General features: G+C 46.0%; 1 protein-coding gene across 1 annotated transcript; it reads left to right on the forward strand.

Annotated features, from left to right (window-relative positions):
- The first annotated feature begins 16,829 nt into the window (after positions 1–16,829).
- On the forward strand, positions 16,830–23,104 carry LOC127323299 (receptor protein kinase WSS1). Its single transcript, XM_051351460.2, has 2 exons — positions 16,830–19,224; positions 22,206–23,104. Exons 1-2 carry the CDS (start codon positions 17,010–17,012, stop codon positions 22,670–22,672), a joined length of 2,682 nt encoding a protein of 893 aa, XP_051207420.1. The 5' UTR covers positions 16,830–17,009; the 3' UTR covers positions 22,673–23,104.
- The last annotated feature ends 2,260 nt before the right edge of the window (positions 23,105–25,364 follow it).

Consider the following 25,364-nt stretch of genomic DNA (forward strand, 5'->3'; position numbering starts at 1 on the left):
CCGGTCAACCGGATATACGCCATTTTTCATGGTATATGGTGCAGAAGCGGTCATACCAACCGACATTATCCATGACTCACCACGAGTTTAACTCTATACAGAGGAAGAGGTCAAAGAGGCCAGAGAAAATGATGTCGACTTTCTCAAAGAACAAAGAGAGTTGGCACCGGCAAGATCAGCCATATACCAACAAAACCTCAGACGCTATCATAGCCGAAAGGTAAATCCAAGGGTATTCCAAGAAGGAGAGCTGGTGCTACATCTAGTGCAGCGCATTGCAGGACAGCACATGCTTGCACCCCCATGGGAGGGACCTTTCATTGTTAGCAAGGCTCTGCACACCGATGCCTACTATCTTATCGATGCACAGGATGAAAAGGAAGGAAAAAAGGACACGTCGGGTGAGGAAACCAAACGTCTGTGGAATGTAGCTCTCCTTCGCCCTTTCTATTCCTGAAGATGTAATGTAAGGAGTTCATGTACTTTTTTCAATATTTTGCTATCTATGAGATGCCGGCACCTCGAATGTATCTCGGGGACTGCCTTTGCTGAAATTGCATGCAACGTGTTTATTTTTCCTGTATGCCGGTTGGTTTGTTGAGATTTTCTTTTCCGGTTTAGTAGTGTGTTTAACCCAAAGGTGAATCTTCGACTTAGCTGTTGTCCGCAACCCGGCTTCATGGCAAGCAAGACAAACCGGAAGGATCTAAACACATGAAGGACGAAAGAGGAATCAAAAACAAACAATCCGGAATAAAGTTTAACTAACCCCGGTTATACCGGTTTTTTGCAAAATTTTCGAGTTACTCGAAGGTTTTTCTCTAAGTTCAAGAGATTGTATGTTTGGCAAAAAGACTTTGGGCCTCATACGTCAAACACCCAAAAGAGGTACACAGAGCCAAAGTCAAGGGGCTAAGCAAACACTAAATTGAGCTCGGGATTGAACCCGGAGTACTTGACATAAGGAGTTCACAGAAACCAAACTTAACGAGTTCAAACGTACCGGACCTAATAAGTTTAATGGACCAAATGGACTTAAACTATATATTACATCTTCAAACCCGGCATACCGGGCATTTCACAAATTGTTTACGAGAACAGGACCAAAGTTTATCATGCATACTCCGGTGATGAGCTTTCCGGAGCTTGGCCAGACGCAGCTGGTTCATCATTGACAGTGGCATCTTCAGCGGTTTCTTCAACTTCATCATCAGTTTGGACATCTTCAAAGTCTTTCGGTGCCGGTATGAAAGTGCTCCCGGAGGCATAATGGGCCACTTGGTAAGCTCGCTCGCGGTGCTTGGCGGTAAGAACCGGATCAGTGTCAGTAGGAGCACCAAAGCGCAGCATGGCTAGAGCATCCAAGTCCAGGTCTTCATACCAGGAGCAAACAAACCGCAGAAAGGTGTATGCACCAGAACGTGCGGCAGAGCGCCACCATTCATGAAGACGGGCACCACATTCCTTAATCCGGGCACATATGGCATCGATACGGTCCGGAACAGTTTCACCAGGCTAGAGACACTTGAAGGCTTGAGCTGCAGCATCTGGAAATTTGGCGAGCTTGGACATGTGAGTCACACGGGCGGAGAGAGCAGTGACAAATTCCTCTGTGGTCCAGGGCGGCATCAGAAGCCGGATCCTCGGCCCTGATCTTAGCAACAGCCGCTTTGGCATGTGCCTGTGACTCAGGAAAGATTGCTGCGAAAAAAAGAGAAACCGGTATAAGAATGAACCGGTAAGATAAGAAAGTTTACAGAGAAGAGGAAAAACACTTACTCCGAATATTATCATCCAAATCCTTGATGATCTTGCCGTGGGAGATCTGGACTAGCTCCAGCTGGTTGTTCTGCTGCCTCTCCAGCTCCCGCAGATCCCTCTCTTCTTTTATGTCTTGGCGCAACCGGTCTTGGACTTCCTTCACCTCCTGCTCATGAAGCTCAATCAAAGCAGTTTTAGCTTCTTCCACCTTTGCTTTTCCGGCTTTGATGGCCTCTTTCAAGGCGCTGTCATGTCGCAGCCCGAGCTGGATCAGCTTTTCCTTGAGCCGGGCGGTCTCATTTTTCTGAGCCTGCAACTCATTCTGGTGCTGGAGGGCCAGATTTTCCTTCTCGCCTGGAAACCGGAATAATAGAAGTTAGCGGATTGAAAATTGAGAAGTGCAAAGATAGAGCACACTAAAACAAACCTTGGAGGGCTGCGACCCGGCTGATGAGCTCATCGAGCTGGGAAGACTCCGGTAGCGCGGCTACACAAAAGAAACCGGTTGGGAAAGTTGAACAATGGCAAAACCGGCATGAAAGAAGCCTGTCAGAAAAGAGAAACACGAACAAGAAACGAAGCTAGGCACTGGCTGGAGTGTGGCATGTGCATCAGAAAGCCCGCGGTGCTCCCATAGCAGCTGCTCGAACAACTTCTTGCGAGATTCCAGCATGCCCTGCAAGGATTAAGTGGAGGTATAATGTATGCCGGTTCTTTGAGCAGTTTCACGCTAAGTATTGCATACTTAACCCGAAATTCAGCGACTATGTATGCCAGTTTTTGAGCAGTTTCACGCTAAGTACTGCATACTTAACCCAAAACTCGGGGACTATGTATGCCATTTTTTAAGCAGTTTCACGCTAAGTATTGCATAATATCTAAGTTAAAAGCAGATCGAAATAATGCTGAAATTCAAATCCGGAAGAGAAACTTACCGATATGTTCTTGTCAACGTCATACCAAGCGTTGTCAAAGTCTCGCATGCACCGTTTGAGCCGCTGCATGTGTTGAATGGTGTTCGGGGGCCGCGAGGGTCCAGCAGAGGCAGCCCATCCTGACCCAAACCAGAGGTTGCTTCAGTGATTGTGGAAATGTTCCACTCATCAGCGTACCTCTGGAGTGGGCCCAAGTTAGCTTCGCCGCGGTTGAGCTCGATAATCCGGCCAGCTTGCGCAGATATCTTGTCGCTGATAGAGGTCGTGGCTTGGCTGTTGTGCAGGGTAAGAGCCCGGGAGCCGGTTGGCTGAGCCATACTGGCCTGGAGTGAGCAGGAGAGCTGCTCCAAGGTGATTGCAGTGCTCTTCCGAGAGGAGAGTTTCTTGCCACCAGCAGCAGGGGCAGTTGGAGGCTTGTTCTTGGAGGATACCGGCGGGGGTGCAGGAGAACCCTTGGCGGGAGAGGCTGGTTTGGAACTTTCCGGCGGCGTAGAGGATGAAGTTTTCTTGGGTGAAACTGGTGGTACTTCAGGAGTTTTGTCAGGGAGGGGCGGAACCACAAAAGGTTCCTACCGCCCGGTTTGATCTGAGTCGTCGCCCATGTTGTCGGTGCTGGGGTTTTCTTCTGGTTCAGGAGGCGAAGTAAAGTCCCCCTCGGCATGGTGATCTTCAGTTCTAGAGGCCATGTTCCCCTCACTTATAGTGGTCCCCTGAGAGGGGAAAGGAGTCTTGCCGGCACCAGAGTGTGCCGGACTTGCGCGAGAGGTGCGGCGCTTGTCCTTAGAAGGACTAGGCACCAGGAGGGGAGCTTCTTCTTCTTCCTCGGCATTATCACGATGTTGGTCGGTATTCTGGGGAGGAAGCCGGGTCCTACCGGGGGCACTCCGGTTAAGCTCAACCGGAGCCCTGAAAACAAGAAAGAAAGGATGTTAGCTGCAAAAGATATTGGAGGCACAAGTTTAAACCAGAAAAGAACCTTATCGTAACTTACCCGGTGGTGGTGGGAATGGCCTTGGTCCGCTTCCTATCCCGCGCTGGACCCGCACCAGGTGTCTTCCGACGTTTGGTGGGTGGAGCATCGCGAGAACCAGCATCAGTAGCGGGGCTCTTCCGGGGCCGGAGGTGCTCCAGGTTTGGCAGAAAGTGGCACTGTGTCCTCCACCACCTGACGATCCAGATCAGCTGAAACCGGCATCGCGGGAAACACGCAGGAAAAGGGAATGGGGTCAAATACCTCAAGGATAACACAGTCATATTCCTCGCTGCCGGAATCATCGACTCGAGTTCTTGATGAAGAGGGTGCTGAGGGCTTACCGGAGCCCGTGTTATGGGTGGCGTCCATATCGTGGACCAGGGTATTCTGGATAGAATCCGGATCCTCCTTGTCCTCCTCGGTGCGGTCTGCGGTGAACGAGGTCGGTTCCTCGCGTCTCCAACGGCTGAAGTTCTGAATACACAAGATAAATGGGTTGAAGACAAGTGGATAAAAACATTTCGAAAAAGTTATTCCGGAGTCCCCAAGACCTTACTTGGGTTGCTGGCGGATGCTTGCGGTTTAGAGGTTTTAAGCCCCATTCCCGGTCAACCGACATCTTTGTTTTCGAGATGAGCTTGGCCTTGGCGGCCACATCAGCTTTGGAAAGCTTGAAGGTAGAGATCCAGGTGGGGTCGAGGCGCCCGCTCATCTGACAGATTTTGTGGACACGACACTGGAGGGGAAGAACCCGGCGCGTGATGATGGTACGGAAAATGTCGTCCACCGTAATCTCGTTGTGCTTGCCAAGGGCCTCGATAAACCGAATAATCCGGTTTGTCTCAGGATGAGACTGCTTCGGATTGAAAGTCAGTTTACCCTTGTGGGTTCACCGGGAACATAAGCCGGCAAGTTGATGAAGTCGGTGGTTCCGGAGTTCTTGACATAAAAGAAGGTCTGCTGCCACTTCCGGTAGGATTTTAAGCTGTAGAGCTTGAGATACAGACTCTTCTGGTGGTGGTGGTTATGCAAGCCCTGCACTGGACTATGGGCTTGGGAAGCGGCAGCTCCGGATCTTGGATAGAATTGATCCGGAGGTTCTACAAATGGGCAAAAGCCTCTACGGTAGGCCAGAGGCAGACATATCCTTCAAGGAAAGCTACAAAGGAGGATAGATAGAAGACGGTGTTGCTGGGAAGATGATGAGGTTGAAGTTGATAAAAGTTAAGGAAGCACCGGAAGAAGTCGGAAACTGGCAACCCTAACCCTCGCATGAAGTGGGCGGTAAATACCACTACTTCGCCCAGTTCCACCTTTGGTTCCCTTTCATCGCCCGGGATCCGGCATACTACACCTTCCGGTATACGCCGAGACCGGTATAGCCATTCTATTTCTGTTTCGGAAACATCTGATTCCTCCCACCGGCCTCGCGAATAAGCCGCGGAGCTGGGGCCGGCAACCTCTGGCTCTTTGGCCTCTTCCTGCTCTCCGCTGACTTCCGGCTCGCCGGAAACCTCGAGTTCTACTTCTTCTGAGGCCATCAGACGATATAGCAGAGCCAGTATGAGCTATAAACTATTTTCCCCAACTCTACGCATTTGAGAAGACCTAAAGATGGAGGAAAAAGAAGAAAGACATGCGTAAATAAATGCTCAAGATCTAGCGGCCGCGGTGATGAACGCGAAGAACGTGAAGAGAAAGGAGACGTTGAGATGGTCCATACTAACCAAAAACGGGCGGCGAAGGTTCCCCTCGGTGGCGGTGTCGCGTTCGCCGGAGGGAACGGGCTCAAGCGACAGCGGCGGCGGAGAAGAGTGCACGGTGGTTCACAGAGAGCTTCGAGGCGAAGAGGACGAGAATGAGGAAGGAGATGGAGAGGACTGCAAACCGACGCCCCTTAAATAGGAAGAGGGAGTTAGTGGGCCGAAAACCGCTCGGCCCACGTCGCTTCGGTGGCCTGGCTGCCACGTGGAGCAAGGATACGCGCGTTGTTTAAGAGGCTACATGGAGGGTTACACAGATCCCATGCGGCGCCATAACTGCTCGTGGGAAACGAGGGGTTTGACCCTCGCTGACCGCTGCAGCGTCAGAAACAGTGCGCATGCCTCTAACAGGCACGGATACCGAGATATTCTCGACTTTGCCGAGGAAGTGTCGAGGCGAAGGAACCGCTAGAAAGAGGCCGGAAAGAACTTGGAGAGTTCGGTTTAGCTGGACAACTAAGATGAGTCCGGCAAGTTGCCAGTTTGTTTTAAGTTGAAACCAGAATGATTAATCCGGTACGGGTTAGCAGGGAACCTGGTGCGGCCCGTCGGATGGGTCATCCGGACCACACCAGCTTCGGGGACTACTGTCGGGGGGATGACCCCCGGTAGGTCAAGACTATGGCAAATATGCCATGATAAAGTGTTTATAAACCAGATTAAAGGATAATCCGGATTACGAAAGTTTGGTTTAATAGTATTGGATGATGCAATCTGGTGTACTGATACGTCTTCGACGTATCGATAATTTCTTATGTTCCATGCCACATTATTGATGATATCTACATGTTTTATGCACACTTTATGTCATATTTATGCATTTTCCGGCACTAACCTATTAACGAGATGCCGAAGAGCCGATTCTTTGTTTCACTGCTTTTGGTTTTAGAAATCCTAGTAAGGAAATATTCTCGAATTTGACGAAATCAACGCCCAGGGCCTATTTTCACACGAAGCTTCCGTAAGACCGAAGGGCAGACGCAGTGGGGCCACGGGGCGCCGCCACACTAGGGCGGCGCGGCCCAGGGGGGCCCGCGCGGCCCTAGCGTGTGGGGCCCCCGTGACGCCTCCTGACCTGCCCTTCCGCCTACATATAGTCTTCGTCGCGAAACCCCCAGTACCGCGACCCACGATATGGAAAACCTTCCAGAGACGCCGCCGCCGCCAATCCCATCTCGGGGGATTCAGGAGATCGCCTCCGGCACCCTGCCGGAGAGGGGAATCATCTCCCGGAGGACTCTTCACCGCCATGGTCGCCTCCGGAGTGATGAGTGAGTAGTTCACCCCTGGACTATGGGTCCATAGCAGTAGCTAGATGGTTGTCTTCTCCTCATTATGCTTCATTGTCGGGTCTTGTGAGCTGCCTAACATGATCAAGATCATCTATCTGTAATGCTATATGTTGTGTTTGTTGGGATCCGATGGATAGAGAATACTATGTTATGTTGATTATCAATCTATTACCTATGTGTTGTTTATGATCTTGCATGCTCTCCGTTATTAGTAGAGGCTCTGGCCAAGTTTTTACTCTTAACTCCAAGAGGGAGTATTTATGCTCGATAGTGGGTTCATGCCTCCATTAAATGCAGGACAAAGTGAGAAAGTTCTAAGGTTGTGGATGTGCTGTTGCCACTAGGGATAAAACATTGATGCTATGTCCGAGGATGTAGTTATTGATTACATTACGCACCATACTTAATGCAATTGTCTGTTGTTTTCAACTTAATACTGGAAGGGGTTCGGACGATAACCTGAAGGTGGACTTTTTAGGCATAGATGCATGCTGGATAGCGGTCTATGTACTTTGTCGTAATGCCCAATTAAATCTCACAGTACTTTGTCCATTCTTTTACATCGAATACAATCTACTGCAATACTTGTTCTACTGTTTTCTGCAAACAATCATCATCCACACTATACATCTAATCCTTTGTTACAGCAAGCCGGTGAGATTGACAACCTCACTGTTTCGTTGGGGCAAAGTACTTTGGTTGTGTTGTGCAGGTTCCACGTTGGCGCCGGAATCCCTGGTGTTGCGCCGCACTACATCTCGCCGCCATCAACCTTCAACGTGCTTCTTGACTCCTACTGGTTCGATAAACCTTGGTTTCTAACTGAGGGAAACTTACTGCTGTACGCATCACACCTTCCACTTGGGGTTCCCAACGGTCGCGTGCTGTACGCGTGTCAAGCTAAATTTCTGGCGCCGTTGCCGGGGAGATCAAGACACGCTGCAAGGGGAGTCTCCACATCCCAATCTCTTTACTTTGTTTTTTTCTTGCTTTATTTTATTTACTACTTTGTTTGCTGCACTAAATCAAAATACAAAAAAAATTAGTTGCTAGTTTTACTTTATTTGCTATCTTGTTTGCTATATCAAAAACACAAAAAAATTAGTTACTTGCATTTACTTTATCTAGTTTGCTTTATTTACTGTTGCTAAAATGGGTACTCCTGAAAATACTAAGTTGTGTGACTTCACAACCACAAATAATAATGATTTCTTATGCACACCTATTGCTCCACCTGCTACTACAGTAGAATTCTTTGAAATTAAACCTGCTTTACTGAATCTTGTTATGCGAGAGCAATTTTCTGGTGTTAGTTCTGATGATGCTGCTGCCCATCTCAATAACTTTGTTGAATTATGTGAAATGCAAAAGTATAAGGATGTAGATGGTGACATTATAAAATTAAAATTGTTTCCTTTCTCATTAAGAGGAAGAGCTAAAGATTGGTTGCTATCTCTGCCTAAGAATAGTATTGATTCATGGACTAAATGCAAGGATGCTTTTATTGGTAGATATTATCCCCCTGCTAAAATTATATCTTTGAGAATTAGCATAATGAATTTTAAACAATTGGATACTGAGCATGTTGCACAAGCTTGGGAAAGAATGAAATCTTTGGTTAAAAATTGCCCAACCCATGGACTGACTACTTGGATGATCATCCAAACCTTTTATGCAGGACTGAATTTTTCTTCGCGGAACCTATTGGATTCAGCTGCTGGAGGTACCTTTATATCCATCACTCTTGGCGAAGCAACAAAGCTTCTTGATAATATGATGATTAATTACTCTGAATGGCACACGGAAAGAGCTCCACAAGGTAAGAAGGTAAATTATGTCGAAGAAACCTCTTCCTTGAGTGATAAGATTGATGCTATTATGTCTATGCTTGTGAATGATAGGACAAATATTGATCCTAATAATGTTCCGTTAGCTTCATTGGTTGCTCAAGAAGAACATGTTGATGTAAACTTCATTAAAAATAATAATTTCAACAACAATGCTTACCGGAACAATTCTAGTAACAACTATAGGCCATATCCTTATAATAATGGCAACGGCTATGTTAATTCTTATGGGAATTCTTACAACAATAATAGGAACACGCCCCCTGGACTTGAAGCTATGCTTAAAGAATTTATTAGTACACAAACTGCTTTTAACAAATCTGTTGAAGAAAAGCTTGGGAAAATTGATATACTTGCTTCTAAAATCGATAGTCTTGTTGCTGATGTTGATCTTTTGAAATCGAAAGTTATGCCTAATGAAAATCATAATAATAAAATTGTTACTACAGCAAATGCCATCCAAGTTAGAATTAATGAGAATATAAGATTGATGGCCGAATTGCGTGCTAGGTGGGAAAGAGAAGAAAATGAAAAAGAAGATAATATAGCTAAAGTTTGGACTATTACCACCACTAGCAATGCTAATGCTCCACATGTTGCTGCACCTCCTACTATTAATGGTAAAAGAATTGGTGTTGGCAATGCTTCCACTTCTAATGCAAAGCGCGAAAAACTACAACTGCTAAAGCTATTTAAATCACTGCCGATAAAAAAGCTACTGAAATTTTTTCCAACATTGGGGATGATGATCCCATTGCTTTAGATTATAATGGTTTGGATTTTGATGATTGTCACATCTCTGAAGTTATAAAGTTCTTACAAAAACTTGCTAAGAGTCCTAATGCTAGTGCTATAAATTTGGCTTTCACAAAACATATTACAAATGCTCTCATAAAAGCTAGAGAAGAGAAACTAGAACGCGAAGCTTCTATTCCTAGGAAGCTAGAGGATGGTTGGGAGCCCATCATTAAGATGAAGGTCAATGACTTTGATTGTAATGCTTTATGTGATCTTGGTGCAAGTATTTCTGTTATGCCTAAGAAAATCTATAATATGCTTGACTTGCCACCGTTGAAAAATTGTTATTTGGATGTTAATCTTGCTGATAATTCTACAAAGAAACCTTTGGGGAGAGTTGATAATGTTCGCATTACCGTTAACAATAACCTTGTCCCCGTTGATTTTGTTGTCTTGGATATTGAATGCAATGCATCTTGTCCCATTATATTGGGAAGACCTTTTCTTCGAACTGTTGGTGCTATCATTGATATGAAGGAAGGTAATATTAAATATCAATTTCCTCTCAAGAAAGGTATGGAACACTTCCCTAGAAAGAGAATGAAGTTACCTTTTGATTCTATTATTAGAACAAATTATGATGTTGATGCTTCGTCTCTTGATAATACTTGATATACACTTTCTGCGCCTAGCTGAAAGGCGTTAAAGAAAAGCGCTTATGGGAGACAACCTATGTTTTTACTACACTACCTTTATTTTATATTTGAGTCTTGTAAGTTGTTACTACTGTAGCAACCTCTCCTTATCTTAGTTTTGTGCATTGTTGTGCCAAGTAAAGTCGTTGATAGTAAGGTTCATACTAGATTTGGATTACTGCGCAGAAACAGATTTCTTTGCTGTCACGAATCTGGGCCAAATTCTCTGTAGGTAACTCAGAAAATTATGCCAACTTACGTGAGTGATCCTCAGATATGTACGCAACTTTCATTCAATTTGAGCATTTTCATTTGAGCAAGTCTGGTGCCTCAATAAAATTCGTCTTTACAAACTGTTCTGTTTTGACAGATTCTGCCTTTTATTTCGCATTGCCTGTTTTGCACAACAACCATATTCCAACCATATAACAGATTCTGCCTTTTATTTCGCATTGCCTGTTTTGCACAACAATCATAATATTCATGGCGAAAGTTTCTTCTTCGTTAAATTGTTATATGGTTGGAATCGGAAAATGATACATGTAGTAATTGCTAAAATGTCTTGGATAATTTGATACTTGGCAATTGTTGTGCTCATGTTTAAGCTCTTGCATCATATACTTTGCACCTATTAATGAAGAAATACATAGAGCTTGCTAAAATTTAGTTTGCATAATTGGTCTCTCTAAGGTCTAGATAATTTCTAGTATTGAGTTTGAACAACAAGGAAGACAGTGTAGAGTCTTATAATGTTTACAATATGTCTTTTATGTGAGTTTTGCTGCACCGCTTCATCCTTGTGTTTGTTTCAAATAACCTTGCTAGCCTAATCCTTGTATCGAGAGGGAATACTTCTCATGCATCCAAAATCCTTGAGCCAACCACTATGCCATTTGTGTCCACCATACCTACCTACTACATGGTATTTCTCCGCCATTCCAAAGTAAATTGCTTGAGTGCTACCTTTAAAATTTCCATTCTTCACCTTTGCAATATATAGCTCATGGGACAAATAGCCTAAAAACTATTGTGGTATTGAATGTGTACTTATGCACTTTATCTCTTATTAAGTTGCTTGTTGTGCGATAACCATGTTCCTGGGGATGCCATCAACTACTCTTTGTTGAATATCATGTGAGTTGCTATGCATGTCCGTCTTGTCTGAAGTAAGGGAGATTTACCGCTAGAATGGTTAGAGCATGCATAATGTTAGAGAAGAACATTGGGCCGCTAACTAAAGCCATGATCCATGGTGGAAATTTCAGTTTTGGACAAATATCCATAATCTCATATGAGAAAATTAATAATTGTTGAATGCTTATGCATAAAAGAGGAGTCCATTATCTGTTGTCTATGTTGTCCCGGTATGGATGTCTAAGTTGAGAATAATCAATAGCGAGAAATTCAATGCGAGCTTTCTCCTTAGACCTTTGTACAGGCGGCATAGAGGTACCCCTTTGTGACACTTGGTTAAAACATATGTATTGCAATGATAATCCAGGTAATCCGAGCTAATTAGGACAAGGTGCGGGCACTATTAGTATACTATGCATGAGGCTTGCAACTTGTAGGATATAATTTACATAACACATATGCTTTATTACTACCGTTGACAAAATTGTTTCTTGTTTTCAAGACCAAAGCTCTAGCACAAATATAGCAATCAATGCTTCCCTCTGCGAAGGGCCATTCTTTTACTTTTATGTTGAGTCAGTTCACCTATTTCTCTCCAACTCAAGAAGCAAACACTTGTGTGAACTGTGCATTGATTCCTACATACTTGCATATTGCACTTGTTATATTACTTTACATTGACAATTATCCATGAGATATACATGTTATAACTTGAAAGCAACCGCTGAAACTTAATCTTCCTTTATGTTGCTTCAGTACCTTTACTTTGAATTATTGCTTTATGAGTTAACTCTTATGCAAGACTTATTGATGCTTGTCTTGAAGTACTATTCATGAAAAGTCTTTGCTTTATGATTCATTGGTTTACTCATTGCATTACCATTGTTTTGATCGCTGCATTCATTACATATGCTTACAATAGTATGATCAAGGTTATGATGGCATGTCACTCCAGAAATTATCTTTGTTATCGTTTACCTGCTCGGGACGAGCAGAAACTAAGCTTGGGGATGCTGATACGTCTCCGACGTATCGATAATTTCTTATGTTCCATGCCACATTATTGATGATATCTACATGTTTTATGCATACTTTATGTCATATTTATGCATTTTCCGGCACTAACCTATTAATGAGATGCCGAAGAGCCGATTCTTTGTTTTCTGCTGTTTTTGGTTTCAGAAATCCTAGTAAGGAAATATTCTCGGAATTGGACGAAATCAACGCCTAGGGGCCTATTTTCACACGAAGCTTCCAGAAGACCGAAGGGAAGACGAAGTGGGGCCACGGGGCGCCGCCACACTAGGGCGGCGCGGCCCAGGGGGGCCCGCGCGGCCCTAGCGTGTGGGGCCCCCGTGACGCCTCCTGACCTGCCCTTCCACCTACATATAGTCTTCATCGCGAAACCCCCAGTACCGAGAGCCACGATACGGAAAACCTTCCAGAGACGCCGCCGCCAATCCCATCTCGGGGGATTCAGGAGATCGCCTCCGGCACCCTGCCGGAGAGGGGAATCATCTCCCGGAGGACTCTTCACCGTCATGGTCGCCTCCGGAGTGATGAGTGAGTAGTTCACCCCTAGACTATGGGTCCATAGCAGTAGCTAGATGGTTGTCTTCTCCTCATTATGCTTCATTGTCGGGTCTTATGAGCTGCCTAACATGATCAAGATCATCTATCTGTAATGCTATATGTTGTGTTTGTTGGGATCCGATGGATAGAGAATACTATGTTATGTTGATTATCAATCTATTACCTATGTGTTGTTTATGATCTTGCATGCTCTCTGTTATTAGTAGAAGCTCTGGCCAAGTTTTTACTCTTAACTCCAAGAGGGAGTATTTATGCTCGATAGTGGGTTCATGCCTCCATTAAATGCAGGACGAGATGAAAGTTCTAAGGTTGTGGATGTGCTGTTGCCACTAGGGATAAAACATTGATGCTATGTCCGAGGATGTAGTTATTGATTACATTACGCACCATACTTAATGCAATTGTCTGTTGTTTTCAACTTAATACTGGAAGGGGTTCGGACGATAACCTGAAGGTGGACTTTTTAGGCATAGATGCATGCTGGATAGCGGTCTATGTACTTTGTCGTAATGCCCAATTAAATCTCACAATACTCATCATATCATGTATGTGCATTGTCATGCCCTCTCTATTTGTCAATTGCCCAACTGTAATTTGTTCACCCAACATGCTATTTATCTTATGGGAGAGACACCTCTAGTGAACTGTGGACCCCGGTCCATTCTTTTACATCGAATACAATCTACTGCAATACTTGTTCTACTGTTTTCTGCAAACAACCATCATCCACACTATACATATAATCCTTTGTTACAGCAAGCCGGTGAGATTGACAACCTCACTGTTTCGTTGGGGCAAAGTACTTTGGTTGTGTTGTGCAGGTTCCACGTTGGCGCCGGAATCCCTGGTGTTGCGCCGCACTACATCTCGCCGCCATCAACCTTCAACGTGGTTCTTGACTCCTACTGGTTCGATAAACCTTGGTTTCTAACTGAGGGAAACTTACTGCTGTACGCATCACACCTTCCACTTGGGGTTCCCAACGGTCGCGTGCTGTACGCGTGTCATATACCAGGAGGGGTATGCCGGAGTAAGGGCAACCGGTGATATCTAATCCGGAGGAACACCCAAGAGAACTAAAGTTTGAGGATAAAAAGGACAAGAGTCCGGTTTATACCGATTATGTTACCAGGGATCCGGCATAGCCTCAACAGTAGCATGTCGGCACCCTGGTCAAAGATTCCCTCAAGGACCAAAGGACATTAAGAGCTAAGCACTTCAGCTTTAATCGAAGCCCTGAGGCCAAAGAAGAAGATGACGTAAAAGGTACCGGACGAGGTCACCAGACCATCGATGTAGAAGGGAGCGTCACCGCTGGAGCCAAAGAAGCTTTATAAAGTAGCTTAGATCAACAAAGATACCCCTAGGGTTCCTTCCCTTGTAAGGGCATGAGCAATGGTGGCATACACAACTAGCTGCTCCATGTAAAAAAGTTGTCAGAAGCAACATGATCAATTTTATCTCTCCAATGGAAGCTACAACTTTAGTTAGAGAAAAGAGAGAAGGGACCCCACAAATATGACACTATGTATCTCTTTCTCTCTCCAAAAAGCATGCTTTTTAGGCTTGAGATCCCACTTCTTGAAGAGGAGGCTGCCTCCTCATCCGAACCTACTTTGGACCACCCGAACCTAGTTAAAGGTGTGAGGCAGTAGCTCTAGGGCAGTGCATTGGGCATGCCCTAAGCCTCCTCTCCACTATATAAGGAGAGGAGTGGCTCCCCTGTGCGGGGGGATCGATCTCTTGGGTAGTTACAGAAGGCGCTAGGCTAGTTTAGCCATACGTCTTCAACCTCTGGCCAGAGGCCAAGCCCTGGAGCTCTCAGTTCATCTCTTAATACATACATCATGTTGGGCTTGTCCCTTGAGCTCTACTACTTTCTCTCTCAACCTTCCCCTCCTACGGATCCCCTTGCGCACATCAGGCCCCAACTTAAGCCATCCTATGGCATGTATTTGTTCACCACGACGACAGTTCTTGCCTCCTATCCTGGTGAGCTCCTCCAATGATATCCCTTCACCAAAGCCAAGGTCGCTTCCTTGATTGGATGAACCCGGAACTGCGGCGTTGGGGGGAGTTTTTTCTGAGTCGGAGTCCTCATCCAAACCCCTTACGGTCGCAAGGACCTGCTTGGGTGGCGCAGATTCGACTTCAGCTTTCTCCTTCTCTTCCATCTCCTTCATCAGGCGATTGTACTCTTCCGAGTCCATGGAAGATGCGTCACCGGATAATGGGCTCAGATTCTCGAGTATCGAGACTTCGTTGTCTCCGGCATCCTCTTGCTGATTCAGAGCATTATTGCCTCCGGCAGCCTCAACCTGCATAAGTCCAGCTCCAACCTGAGGAGGGGCTGTTCCTGCGGTGTGCGCGAGGAAGTGCACGAAGTGGCACCTTTGCTTCTCTAACAACTGGGAGACCCAGACGGATCTTCATTGGCCTTCCACCGTAATTTCCTACTCAGGGGCGGATTGGCTGGGCTTTGAATTTTTTTAGATCTAAGGCGGAATCTTCCTTAGGAAGTTCCTGTGACTCAGATTGGATCTTCGCGACTGCGTCCTGCTCAGCGGCGGTCGTATCAGCGTTACTTATCAGAGCACTTCCGTCGGAATCGACGGTCTCGCCGATGAAGATGTGTATGCCGCCGATTGGGATGATGGAGAGCTTGACGGGGTCGGTCATTGCCGAAATCCAGCACTCGTCCCGAGGGACGATCGGAAAGTTCCCGGCGTACAGAACACGCCCCACTGCGATGGAGTCATTGAAGCTTCCCATGGCGGAACCCACTTGGTTCCGGCCTCCAGACGCCGCTGGCCCCACGGTGGGCGCCAACTATCGTTGTGTACTCGACAATACCCCGGAGGAGGGATCCTCACTAAGGGGGAAAAAAGTAGGGGCCATAGGGCGGAGAGCACTCGGGACGGTGGTACGCGATTTACCCAGCTTCAGAACACCTGCTCTAGGACAGGGCCTACTGCTGCTTGTCTGGAATTATCTGGGCGCTTTCGCGTTGTTACAATGAGTTGTGGTTGTGCCTCTAGGGCTCCCGGGATCCGGCTTATAAAGGCGCCGGGATCTAGTGTTTATACGGAGAGTCCTAGCCGGATTACAATCTTGCCTAACTACAGAACATTACATTGCCGTGCACGTCAAGGATCCGACTATCCTAATACGCCGTACTGGATCCGACTACCCTTGATGGGCCAGGCCAGATCCGACTTCCAGAATAGGTCGGTGGATCCGACTCCTTGTTCCCGAGCTGGACTTCTCCATCTTGATCATCAGCAACTGGGCCGCCCGATGGGCCGTATGCCACCATCACCATTCATGGGCCACCCGGGCTGGCCGGATCTAGCCACTGTCGATGGTACACCCATGAAGTAGACCCACAATAGCGTACATCGGCGATAGGCACAAATCGAGAAGTTGAAGAGAGGCTGCCACGCCGAGCGCACGATCTTTGGCGAAAGGAAGTAAACTGCAATATCAACTAAGCCTAAAGAAGAATAAACTGAAAAAAGCATGTATTTGTGCCTAAAAGCATTAAAGCTCAAGGAGTAGAGTGAAAAACAAATGAAAGATAAGATCTTCTCTCCCGAATGGTTTCACGAGAAATGCATGCGAAGCGTTGAATGTGTCCTCGCTTCCTCCTCCACGCACAACCCTGTCCCGCCGCCGCCCTCCTTGCTTCCCCGGTGGCCACGCATCCCCCACCCCCGGCGCGCATCCCTGCCTCCCCAGTATCCTACTTCCGTCGCCCTCCTGCTTTACTCGCCACGGGGAAGATCTTGTGGGCATGTCGGCAGCGCGTCTCCGCTAGGACTCGAAGGGCATGCACATGTCCGTTGGCAAAGCTTTCCTGGCACCGAATGTGATGGGACCTCGCCGGCCATAGCCTGGCGCAGGCAAGCGGTGAGGAGGAAGGGGATCGACAGGACTACGCGTGCATGAGCGAGTGATGGAGGGGTGCTATCCAGGTGGGCCCTCAGGTGAAAGATGTCAATCGCATCGATCGGACGGCTACAAATCGGAGGGAGGCTCGGCACGACAAACTAGTCACCGTGCGTTTATTAGCACTTGGGAAAAGAAAAGAGAAAGTGGAAACAAGAAACCCGCAGGAGCCAGGAGGGAGATCTAAGATGCAATGCAGAGAGCAAGGATAGAGGAAAGAGAAACAGAACAACGCGGCCGGACCGGAGCGCCTCCTCCTCCCCAAAAATACCATACCCAAGATCACCACCACCTCCTCCGCCCACCGCATTCCTCCCCAATCCGCCCGCCATGGGGAGAGATTTGCATCCCTTCTCTCTCGCCGTCCTCCTCCTCTCCTCCTTCGCCGCCGCCGCCGCAAAATCTGCCGACGAGGGCGCCATCTTCGAGCTCGCCAATTCGCTGTCCAACCCGCCCGCGTCCTGGGGCTCCGCCGGCGACGTCTGCATCTTCGACGGCATCACCTGCGAGCACGCCGGCTCGGGCCGGGTCACCGTCATCAACCTGCGGGACAAGGGCCTCACCGGGACCCTGCCCACCTCCATGTCCTCCCTCACCGCGCTCAAGGAGTTGCACCTCCAGGGCAACGCACTCCACGGCGACTTCCCGTCGCTCGCCGGCTTCACCGATCTCACCCGCCTTGTGCTCGACGGCAACGCTTTCACCTCCCTCCCTAGTGACTTCCTCAAAGACCTGCCCTCCCTGCAGTACCTCAGCCTGGAGGACCTGCCACTCAAGCCGTGGGCCGTTCCTGGCGCCATTGTCGGCTCCTCCTCCCTCGAAACCTTCTCCGCTTCCAATGCCTCCATTGCCGGTGCCTTCCCGGCGGTTCTCGCCAACCTTTCATCGCTCAAGTATCTGCGGCTGTCATATAATAGCCTCACTGGTGGACTCCCTGCCGGCCTCGCTGAGCTGATTGCCCTAGAGACCCTGCAGCTCAACAACCAGATCTCGGATGCTAAGCTGTCCGGGTCAATTGATGTTGTTGCGGCCATGACCAACTTAAAGCTGCTGTGGATCCAGTCCAACAAATTCACGGGCCCAATCCCGGATTTTAGCAACTCACGGCTGGAGGCATTCAATGTCAGGGACAATAGGCTCACTGGAGTGGTTCCACCGTCACTCTTTGAGATCAGGACACTGCTTAATGTGTCACTGACGAATAATCTTTTTCAGGGTCCAATGCCAAATACACATAACGTGAGTGTAGACCTCGTCGGTGACACCATCAGCAGGTTCTGCCTCTCAAAGCCTGGGCCATGTGATCCGCTGATTACCACTCTGCTTGAGGTGGCTGCAGGGTTTGGATACCCAGCTCAACTTGCCGAGACATGGAACGGGAACACTCCCTGTGGTAATTGGATTGGTGTTATATGCTCGAATGGGAATGTGAGTATTCTTGATTTGCATAATCGTGGTTTGTCAGGGATCATATCGCCATCTATTGCAAACTTGACTGGCGTTCGAAGGCTAGACCTCTCAGATAATCACCTCACCGGCGTGGTACCGGATGCTTTGACGACAATGCCAAACCTGATTTTTTTGGATGTCTCAAATAATACCCTCAATGGTGAACTGCCCAAGTTTAAGCCATCAGTCAAGGTACTGGCCGAAGGAAACCGGTTTGGAGAATCAACCGGTTTGGAAAATTATTTCAAGTTGAAGTCAAATGTGGGAATGATTATTGGAGTTTTCATAGCTGTGCTTCTTCTCATTACTTGTGTTTGGCTTTTGGTACATTATCGGAGGAAGAAGAACACAGAGAAGTTTGGGCGCGTCTCAACAAATGGCTCTCCTGATGAATCTGAGATGACAAAGATTCAGATGGTTGGAACACATAGGAATAGCAATAGAAATACTGCAGTTCCAACTGATTACAGCCAGGTGAGTGCTGGTAGCACAAACATTGCTTATCTGTTTGAGTCCCATGGAATGGAATTGCCGATTGAAGTGCTCCTAAAGGCCACAGACAACTTTAATGAGGACTGTATCTTAGGTAAAGGGGGGTTTGGGGTAGTTTTCAAGGGAAATCTCAATGGGAAGTTGGTTGCTGTAAAGAGGTGTGACAGTGGCACTATGGGGACTAAAGGTCAGCAAGAGTTTATGGCCGAGATTGATGTTCTTACGAAAGTAAGGCATCGACACTTGGTTGGACTACTTGGGTACTGTACCCATGGCTATGAGAGACTCTTGGTGTATGAGTATATGTCTGGTGGAACATTGCGCGAGCACCTGTGTGATCTTCAGCGGAGTGGTTTTACTCCTCTTACATGGACACAGAGAATGACAATAGCTTTGGATGTTGCGAGGGGTATAGAATATTTGCATGGCTTGGCACAGGAGACTTTCATCCATAGGGATCTGAAGCCTTCAAATATATTGTTGGACCAGGACCTAAGAGCCAAGGTTTCAGACTTTGGGTTGGTCAAGCTTGCTAATGATACAGATAAATCCATGATGACAAAGGTTGCAGGGACATTTGGATACCTTGCACCTGAATATGCTAGTACGTGCATTTCTCACTCCCTATCTTTAATTATCAAATACCGATTTTTATTTTTTCTTGCACAAGTTTCATGTATCAGAGGTTACATTTTGCTGGGAGAGACATCACTTTCTGGTTTGTTTTATCTTCAAACAATTTTTTTTTTCTGGTGTTGACTTGCAGTTGCTAGTCAGCATCATGGGATGGACTAGCCTTGCTACTTTGCACTGGGCTTTAATGCTTGGTACTTCCTATCTGGTGCCTTAGCACTTAGAACTACAAATATGTGCATACCATACGTGTGTTGCTACGAACCAATTAAAAGTGAGGAGTTCAGCTAATGCTTGGACGTAGATCATGTAGGCGAACGAGGTTTTTGTAGCATTAGCATAAGTATTATTGTTTGCTCCTTTATACTACAATACATATTTGGAATAGTTGATTGGGCGAAAACTTTGAATTGGAATCTCAAATTTGAATTCTCACATTTTTTTTCATTCGTATTTTGTGCCTTTTACAAGAGTATTGGTCCCACATGATGCATTTTCTTATTTGTGTCAAGGGCAATACAATTGTTTCCACATGTGAACAAGAGTATCTTTTATGTATTTACGTGTTTGGTGAGGTTGTGGTTCCACATATGTATTACCCATACATGTTGGAGAAAATTCCTTATTTGACACTAGGTTAAAATGTGCTTCCTTATTTGACACTTCAAACTTTTTTCTTCCTTATTTGACACCGAGTTTAAATTTTCTTTCCCAATATGACATTGTAGTTCATTTTGACAACTGACGGTGTTAAATGATACCTGGAAAGACGCCCTTACCCTTGGTACAATATGTGACAAAAAAAACTCCCAACTACAGCCAGTTAAGCTACACTAGATTAGCATTAGTCGATGTCTCCGCTCTCCTGGACGCCGTTGACACAACTCGAAATTTCTTGACCGCGCAGCAGAATGGTTTGATGACAAACCTGGCTTGCGCGAATATGTTGGTGATGCAACCAACTCTACGGATCACGAGGGAAAATTTCCGCTTGTCCGTTTCATGCAAAGGCAATATCACCACTTACCTTGGCTGGCGCACATCGATCAGAAGGAAAATCTCCACTTGACCATGGCAGAAGACAAGGCAAATTCCAATTATCCTTTAATGGCTTCGTCAAAGATTGGTTCTGGGAATGAATCACAAGCACCTAATGTAAGGAATCCCACACGTATTCTGTATTTACTGCCCATGCTGATAGACAAGCACTGCCCAGTCGCTCAGAATAATTCTGCTGAGCACTAGGCACCTAACTAGTTCTCTTTTTACGGGGAGAGGGAGAGTTCAATCAGAACAGAGTGGACCGGGCAGAGGGGTAATTTGGTCCATGAAAACTGATGGTGGAGTGTAACGGAATGGACGGTAGTGTCATATTAGGCAGAAATTTTAAACTCAGTGTTAAATAAGGAAGAAAAATATTTCCAGTGTCAAATAAGGAAGCATATTTTAACATAGTGTCAAATAAGGAATTTTCTCTACATGTTGCCACTGATAAGTATAACCATATTACACCGTTTTAGTCCCTTATTGGTTGGACAGGGTGTCTGTTGAAGATCATCAGCACCATTTTGTTGTTAAAAGGGTGTTAACAAACATGCAGCAACTGATGTATTAGTATTACCCATACAGATTGCTGATAAGCTGAAATGTTACATTATTTAAAAAAATAGTACTGCAAGGCACTCCTTAGCACTTGGGTAAGTGATACTCCCTCCATTCCATATTAGTTGTCACCATGGTTTTTGAGTCGATGTATAGTCGCTGAATAGTCGATGTATAGTTGCCGAGTCGTTTTCCAAAAATCACTGCGACTCGCGACTATACATCAACTTATGGCGAGTATACAGCGACTTTGGTCGACTATACACTGAGTCCCAGCCTCGGCGACTCAATTTTGAGTCACGACTCAAAAACCTTGGTTGTCGCTGGTTTAGTAGTTGAGCAGCTCTATAATACTGAATATATCTCTAGTGAAGAACCTATATTGAGTCCTATATCTATTAAACTGCAATTTTGATGATAAAAAAGCATTAAATGAACATAAATTATGCTAGTAGATGACCCACCCAGCACCAAGTTAGGGGGAGTACCCTAACAAAAGTCCACTTTCCTACCCTTGGTTCTAAAACAGTATGAATTGCTACTCCGTTCTACATATCCTCTCTACAACCTTGGGTGATTTTGCGAGTCTCAATATCAGTGTCATCATGCAACAAATCTGTAAGGAGAGAGATACCAGTGAGACTCTGTGCTTTTAATCCAGACCTTGTTGTTTGATGATGTGGGTGAGACGGCATGAGATAAATCACCTGTGAAACCACTTTAATATTGTAAAGTTGACAGTTTCAATGATTGGAGGTTTTAACTTGACTGTTTTGGAGTTCAGGGTTGAGCACTAGACTTTCCGGAAGCTTAGGCTTGAAAAGCAGTGTTTCCTTTTTCTTAATACATGGTCCTGAGACTTTCCTGAATATGCCGCCAAAAGACAAAGGGTTTCAGCCGATATTCGTTATACCTTCTGAAGTGCTTTTGGACACCAGCTGGTTCCTGTCATATGTGCTTATCATGTTGACCTAATTTCACTCTATTCTTGCGTCAACTTTTCTTCCATTTGGGCATTTTGTCAATCTCAAATGATTGTTATCTTCTTTATCTATCAAAGAACAGTAAATAGTAACTATACAAGCCAGAATCTTCACCTGGACTGCAGGAAACCACTCTGAAACTATTTTGTCATGAAACCTCGTGGTACAATTTCGATCGAACTAATCTGAATAGTTCTTTATTAATTAGTGGTCAAAAGGAAGTTTGAGTCCATGTTTTCTTGATGTCATCTAATTTGGAACAGAGGTCCTATATGTAAATGTATTCTTCTTTTTTGCATTGTCCCTCTCTTTGTGTTCCATTTTTTGTGATGTTGTAGTGATGAACATGCAATTTATATTTTTACAGCCACAGGGAAAGTTACTACGAAAGTTGACGTTTATGCATATGGCGTCATACTAATGGAGATGATTACTGGAAGGAAAGTACTTGATGACTCATTACCTGATGAGGAATCACATCTTGTAACAATCTTTCGAAGAAATATGCTTGACAAAGTGAAGTTCAGGAAGTTTGTGGATCCTACACTGGAACTTAGTGCTGAAGCTTGGAAGAGCTTGCTGGAGGTATCTGATCTTGCTCGGCATTGCACAGCACGAGAACAAAACCAGAGGCCTGACATGTGCCACTGTGTTAACCGACTTTCCAGCCTGCTTGATCAGTGGAAGCCTACAGAAGTCGATGATAACGATGAGAGCGAGGCAAGCGAGATTGGTCTGAACCAGCAACTTGAGAAATGGAGGTGTGATGATTTCACCATATCTGATTCAGATACATTCAGCACACTCAATATGTCAAGGAAGTACAACAGATAATTTGCATCGTACCATATGATGTCATGTATAAAATGAGGCAATGCAGTATAACTGCATCAAGAGGTTATCAGGTACTTCTTTCAATCCCAGACTGCACTGGGTTGCTAGGTCCTGTAATTAACCCATTGAGTGGCTCAAATGAGAACGCGATAGCTTGATTATTAGCGTGTCGATCTTCCTGCTATGGTGAGTGCTAAAGCCAAGCTTCGCTTTGAAGTTGTTGTATTACGAGTTGTTGCTGTGTGTAGTTTGTTCAGTCTATACGGTTTCGTGGTGCTAGTGAAGAGAAGATGCAGTTTTTGGATGGTCTAGAGAATGAAAAGATGAAAGATAAAGTCAGCGTGCACAAGCCTACGGTAGAGATGTTCTTAGATGTATGAATAATATGTGAACTATCACCACGAGGAATTCTTCTTGCACGGCATTTTTTTTTATCTGTTTTGTGCATGGCTGAAATTTATGTGATTTAATGCTTCTTTCGTGCGTCCTTTTTCAAAGATGCGGTGGCTATACTTGTGCTCTCCAGGTACTCCATCTTCCACAAATAAGTACTTCCTCCTGTCTTTTTTAATTGACTCAAATGTAGTATAAAGTTATACTAAATTCGAGGCAATTAAAAAGGACTGGAGGGAGTAGTATATTTTTATATTTTGTCCTAAGTTAAACATTTTATGTTTGACTATCTTTATAATATACTATGGCAGTATTTATATTAGTATTCCTTTGTTCCATTATTTTTTAAAAATGACAAGAATTATGGAACGGAGGAAGTATATTATGAACTACTACCTCTGTCTATTTTTAGATGTCAAAATTTTATCTAAATTCGAATGTATCTAGACATTTTTTAGGCATAGATACATTCAAATTTAGACGAACCACTCGACATCTATTAACGGACGGAGGGAGTACATTCTATTGATATTAATTTGGTGTGTAAATAATGTTATATTGGGTATAAAGTTAGACAATTTTTTATAAGTTTAACATAAAATAAAATTTAATCTATACCTTTAATAATAAAAGCAAAAAAGTTTCTTGTTGGTCCGTTTTTATTAGCCCTGATTTTCGTTCAAATTACATGTCCCGCCACCACCGAGTAAATATAATGTTTTGTGTTTTAGACGGTCAGGAATAGGTCTCCCGTCTCTTTCCCCAATCCGACGGCCTTTCTCTCCGGGCACCCAGGGCAGCTCATGGCGCTGCGCGGAGCTGCCACGCTGTTGTTTGGCGGACAAGGAAGGGATCCTACGGCAAGAGGCCGCGTAGGCATAGGATGGAAACTCTATAGCAGGGGACTCCTTCGCGTGCGCTAAGGGCATTTCCAGCGGCGCGATGCATTTCGGACGTTCAAATTGTCTGCGGGCGTCCGTTTGCGTCGTCTGGTGGACGGGGAAATGGTCGTGTGTCCGTTTGCGTCTGGGTTGGCTCCAGCGGGGAGACGCATTTTGGGCGCATGCCAGAATTCAAAAAACGATAAAATAGCGTCGACTTTGCACAAAATTACAGCCGCAAATTGAGGGCTGAAACAAGTTCATCACACTTTGCAGCTCGTACGGCGCAAAGTGGAGCAAAAGGGGCACAACAAGGCCTGAACAGCAATAAAAAAAGTCCAAAAGGAGGCCAAGGTGCTGGGCGCATGGCGCCGGCACCGGCGATCAGGTGTCTCGCGTGCGGATTTCGGCGCGCCTCTTCATGAACCATGCCCTGGTGTCGTCGTCGGCGCCGCTCAAGTCGGCAAGCATGATCCTTGTGTCTTCTGCACGCAATTTGGCCTCGGCGTCTGCCTTTTTGGCCTCGATGTCCAGCCTTTGGACATCGAGGACCTCCTTGGCGAGGTTCTGGTAGATGGCAGCTGCGGCCTCTTTTTCCAGACGACTCTTCTCGTCCCTAGCAGCCATGGCGGCACGGTTGTCGGCCATTATCTTCTCCATGCTCTGCGTGAAAGCAATGGCCTGCGCCTCCCGGACGAGATCAGCCTTGGTAGCCTTGTGGCCTCGTGGACGAGGTGGAAGGACTGGACGACCTTGATCTTCGTCTTCGCCGTCGAGGTTGACCGCTGTCCCATTCCTCACAGCTTCGTTGTAGGCCGCAAAGCTTACCATCCACTTGTTGTTGTCTTTGAGCACCTCCCAACAATGGACCATATGGAAGCCCTTCTTGTGCGTCGCCCTGAACTTCTGCAAGGCGCGGGATACCTGCAATCATAGCCGCCAATGATGTACAATGACGCAAATTGACGCAATGACGCAAATTGTCTACAATGATGATGGTTCTATCGTCTTTACCACTGTCATGACCCCAGTGCCGCTTACGGGGTTGTTAATAGCATGTTCGACCGCCGAGCAGAACTTGGCAGTCTCTTGTTTGATGTAGTTCCATCTTTTCCGGAGGGACTCTTTCGTCCGAGGGCCTGTAATATGGTAGGGCGGGTGCATCCTGGTCTCGTTGTACTGCTGCAAGACCTTGCCCCAATAGACCTTGCCCTTTTGCTGGGCGCCATTGATACAATCTTGGGTCGTTGCCAGCCACGCTTCACACAAACACTTGTCCTCGTCGTCGACGAAGCCTTGTGTCCTGCGGCTCTCCCCCTTCTTCTTGGTGGCAATGTCCGTGGGGATAGGCTGTGTTGGCGCGTCGTCGAAGTCGTCGACGGACACGGGTGTTGGCTGCGTCTGCTGGGTGGCGAACA

This window comes from Lolium perenne, chromosome 4 (genome assembly GCF_019359855.2).
Source record: "Lolium perenne isolate Kyuss_39 chromosome 4, Kyuss_2.0, whole genome shotgun sequence".
Classification (NCBI taxonomy): domain Eukaryota; kingdom Viridiplantae; phylum Streptophyta; class Magnoliopsida; order Poales; family Poaceae; genus Lolium; species Lolium perenne.